The sequence below is a fragment of the Anastrepha ludens genome, chromosome 2, assembly GCF_028408465.1.
Source record: "Anastrepha ludens isolate Willacy chromosome 2, idAnaLude1.1, whole genome shotgun sequence".
Lineage (NCBI taxonomy): Eukaryota > Metazoa > Arthropoda > Insecta > Diptera > Tephritidae > Anastrepha > Anastrepha ludens.
This window is the reverse complement of record NC_071498.1, coordinates 54,132,575-54,137,609: the sequence shown is the minus strand read 5'-3', so window position 1 is coordinate 54,137,609 and position 5,035 is coordinate 54,132,575. Positions and strand designations below refer to the sequence as shown.

Genomic DNA, 5,035 nt, shown 5'->3' with positions numbered 1-5,035 from the left:
AATTGTAACTTTTTGTTCAAACGTGCACCATTTCGCGAAAAAACAAAATATCGAAAAAATCCTACGTACGTCTCTTTCTGTTGTTATATAGAAACTAAAAAAATTTTATTTTTTGATCCAGGACAAAAATTAAGGAGTTTACGTCTTCGGCAATGGACCCACTAGAAAAAAAGGCGCCTTAGGAGAACTGCTGGACAGCGGCCATTTTGAAATTAATTCAGACGAAAAATTTTGTATTTGTACCATGAAAGCTATATTATTAAACCTATTTCACAGATTTTCGATTGATTCCTTTGTTGAGTCAAAATAAATTCATAAAATATGCCCATTTTTTGCGCTCTAGACCAGCTTCCCCCCTTAAATGGAACGAAATTAATATTTGTCTCTTGCAACCTTGATCAAAAAGTTACCTCTAGCTCTAGCTTGCCCAGTTGTGATTAACATTCCTGCCATAATTTTATCGCCAGCCCTTGAAATTTGTAAAAGTTACGATTACATGTGTTTTCACTTTTTTACAGACTCAAAAATGCAGTTGGACTCTTCACAACGAGTTTTCATTGTGTTAAAAATTCAATTAGCGAACGCCTTAGAAATGTGCGGAAACTGTCGCTAGCGTCAGTTGTTGTCAAACAGTGTGAATGTAACATGGTATTTAGTGCTCTCGTGGTTTTTGAATACAAGCAAATTGACGGAACGATTTGAGCAGCGTTACTGCATCAAATTTTACCAGAAACTGGGCGATTGCCAGGTGGAAGCCATTCGAAAGATTCGAACGGCTTTCGGTGGCGATGCTAAGGGCATCACACAGATTAAGGAGTGGTTCCATCGGTTTAAAAACGGTCGCACATCGGCGGAGAGCAAGCCACGCTCTGGTCGGACATCAACATGTCGAAATGAGCATGTCATTGCCAAAGTGGACGCTGTGGTGATGCGGGACCGTCGTGTGACTATCCGAGAAATTGCAGAAGAGGTAGATATCATCACTTTTTCGGCTCAATTCATTGTGACCGAAGATTTGGTCATAAAGAGAGTGGCGGCTAAATTTGTGCCGAAGCTGCTGACGGTGGAGCAAAAGGAACTTCGCGTTGAAGTCTCACAGGACATGCTGGACTCCATAAACAGTGATCCTGACTTCATGAACACCATTATCACTGGTGATGAGTCCTGGGTGTACAGGTACGACCCGGAAACCAAAATGCAGTCATCACAGTGGAAGCATTCCACGTCACCAAGACGTATTCAAAAACCGACGATAGCATGTTAAGTTCAGACTGCTTGACAGCAACTGATGCAAGCGAGCGTAATTCAAATTTGTTAGGTGTTAGAAATAAAATACAAAGTCGGATACTTTTCTAAGAGACCTCGTAATACTCTAAAAAAAACAGCCGTTTGCGAGTGGCATCAAGAGAGATTGTGAGTCCATCGAGGATGACGACCGTAGTGGTAGGTCGTCGATATCGAAAATCGATAAAAATGTCACAAAAATGAAAGAAAAGTTGATCACTAACTCCAAATTCACCATTAGAGAGCTGGCAGTGGGATTGAATATTGCTTTGGATACGTTCAGGACATTGCAGTTATTGATTTGCGATTTTGGTTTACGCCGTGTTGGTTGTTTGCTGCAAAGGTGGTACCATGGAACCTTAATTTCATGCAGAAGTGTTGATATCTCTAAAGAGATGATTTCCAAGGCAGAATCCAACCCATCGTTACTAGAGACGAGACGTAAGCTTATGAATATTACACGTAATCCAGACATCAGGCTGATGAGTCCGAATGAACCAAGACCAAAAAATCCACAAAGTTATGCCAGTAGGTCAGACAGTTAATAAAGACAAGGCGTGAAGCAATTCGTCAAAGAAGAAAGTATTTGTGCGAAAAAAATTCTTGGACTTTAGGCCATGATAACGCACCGTCGCACAGTAGCGCAGTGCCCTTATTATCCGTGAATTTTTTACCAAGAACGAAAGGAATACATTTCAACAGCCATCGAATTCACCTAATACGAAGGGTGCCTTTTATATTTCGGGATTAGAAAACAAAAACAAATTTTAATCATCGAAAATCACTTTATTATTTTTCAAAATATTCTCCATGAAGATCTATACACTTTTGCATGCGTTTGAACCAATTGTCGAAGCACTTTTGCCACTTTGAATGAGGTACCTCCAAAACATGCATTCTGAATGCCGCAACCGCTTCTTCAGGTGTCGAAAAACGTTGACCTCTCAGTTCGTTTTTTACGTTCGGGAATAAAAAGAAGTCATTCGGTGCCAAGCAAGGACTATGCGGCGGATGACCCATTAATTCGATGTTTTGGGTGCTCAAAAATGCAATTGTTTGAGCCGATGTGTGAGAGCTCGCATTGTCCTGGTGAAGAGTGATCCGTCTTTGGCGATTGGTTTTCCTAATTTCTTGGAAGACAACTGGCAAACAAATGGTTGTGTACCACTCAGAGTTTACTGTTCTGCATTGTTCTAGTAGTACGGTTGCGACATGTCCAGTTTTTCCGAAATAACAGGCGACCATTTGCTTGGAAGTGCTTCGTGCGCCAACAACTTTTGTTGGATTTGGCTCATCTTGAAACACCCATACAGTCGACTGCTGTTTACTTTCGGGCTCATACGCGTAAATCCATGATTCAACACCTATCACGATGTCATAGACGTGTTTCAAAGCCCCGCGATCGTATTTTTTGAGCATTTCCTTCGACCAATCGTCACGAGCCTCTTTTTGAGCGATTGACAAATTGTGTGGGATCCAACGCGAACAAATTTTTTTGAGAGTCAAATGTTTATGCAATATTGAATGTATGCAGGTCCCACTAATGCCTAAGATTGTCTCAATCTCACGATAGGTCACATGACGATCTTGCAAAATCAGTTCGCGCGCAGCATCAATGGTTTTCGGAACAACAACTGATTTTGGAACCAAAAAATGTCAAACTTTGCGATACAGCTGTCAGTTGCCAGATTGCAACACCAGGGTTTCCAAATCCTGCCAAATAAAAGGCACCCCTCGTATGACTCCCTGAGATTTTTTTCTTTTGATCGAGCCAAAAAATCGCTATGGCGTTTTATCAGCCGAAACGAGGTTATGCAATAATTGAACGCGGCTCTGATGGATATACCGAAATAGAGTTGATGGCGATAAAATCTCTTTTGCGGAATATACTTGTATTTTAAATTTTCTGAATATATTCTGGAAACTTTTTGGACAAGGTGGTATTATATTGCATCAAATTTAATACATAGGTACGAATAACTACAATTATAATATCATTTAAATTATTTTCCTACTCGTTTGGTTAATAGTTGCTTTTTTCAAAATGAAGAAGCCACTGCATGTCGAACTCATAGTTACATTGTCCATTCATTGTCTTTGGATGAAAGTTTGTGGTATGTTGGCGACCTCTAAAATGTGTCACAAAATAACTTAAAATAGAACGACTTGATTTTTTAGGGTAGAGCATCAATGGCGGGATGTCCGACAATGTTTTTAAAGTCCATAAATAAGGAGCACCCTAATATACATATATACATATTTATTTGAATATAAGTCATTTCCCTTTCATAGCGCACAATTTATAATAATTGGTCTTATTTAGCGGTTTGCAAAGTTTTTGGAGTTTACACATCATTACACTAACACTTACTAACTTAAAGCTTAAGCTTACTTACTAGAGTTTATAGTTTAGTTTACTCCGCTCACGCACACCTTGCAACATTTTCCACAACATATTAACTATTTATTACTAAAACTTTAAGCTATTGTTTCAGTTTTCAATTTGAATTCTTTCTATTCAAAGTATTTATGTACACCTGTGTATGTACATGAAAGTGTAAGGGAGTTTCAGCTGCATGCAAAAAAAAAACAAGAAAAAAATGCTTGAATTAAAAAAGTAAAGTTTTCAATCAAATATATTTTCAAATAAGTTAGTAGTGCATGCGGTTGTTCATTGCGAATAGTTTTGAACTTTTCGGGTGTTCGCATGGTTCTTGACTTGTTTTTTAATCATCAACTATACATTTTTTTAAGTAGAAATTATAGTTTGCATGTTCAGTTGAAAATATTTTGATATTTTAATGAGTACTCAAGTGGTTTTGCAAACAATTTGAAAAACTTTTTCAATCTATGTACTGTCATACGTACGTGGGCATAGTCATTTTTCACGCACCTGCTGAAATGAGAAATTGGCAAAGTGCAAAGTATTATTTTAAATTTCAGTATCAGAATCTCGCTTTTGAAAGAAATTTTTAAAAGTCTGGTGCTAGCATTTTTGTACAAACTTCTAATAAAAGAATCCTTTTTTTAATTTCAATTCTACTTCTCGCTATGTACAATAAAATTTCCACTATATATATATGTACACACAAACCTACAGATGCACCTACTAGGTACAGTAATTACACACACATATAAACATCAGTTATTATACTATACTTAATTCAGTCTTTGGAAGAATAACTTTTACAATGAAGCAAAACTGTTACAATGTACTATAGTATTGGTGAGGAAGAAATCAGTAAATATGCGTTTCGTTTGTTTTTATAGGATTTATTGGAAAAATTAAATAATTTAAATTGCTTAAAAATCAATAAACAGAGAACAAAAAATTTTGTAAAAAAAAAGTACAACAAAAAATTATAAAAAATGTATTAAAAGTAAAATAATAAATAATAAAACAAATTTTTTTATGAAAAAATTATTTTATTATATTAAAAAAAATAAATAATTAACATTAGTTAAGCATCAAACAACAGAAACAAATTTATACCTATATAAAAATATAAAAATATATATGTATATAAAACATAAAATAATAAAATATAAAAAAGATAATAAAAAATAAAATCATAAATAATAACAAAAAACAAACACAAAAAAAAATGTATTAAAAAAAATATTTGTATAAAAAAAAAGTTCAAAAATAGGTTTCAAATGACTGGAATTTTAAACCGAGCATTTTCTTAATAAAATGTCACAAATTTTGAATATACAATTCTTTGCTTTTTTATTATTTAACTGAACCCTT

The 5,035-nt window shown here is 35.4% G+C and overlaps 1 protein-coding gene across 1 annotated transcript; it reads left to right on the top strand.

Moving 5' to 3' along the window:
* The first annotated feature begins 526 nt into the window (after positions 1 to 526).
* Positions 527 to 1,264, top strand: LOC128862448 (uncharacterized). Its single transcript, XM_054101124.1, has 2 exons — positions 527 to 594; positions 682 to 1,264. Exons 1-2 carry the CDS (start codon positions 527 to 529, stop codon positions 1,262 to 1,264), a joined length of 651 nt encoding a protein of 216 aa, XP_053957099.1.
* The last annotated feature ends 3,771 nt before the right edge of the window (positions 1,265 to 5,035 follow it).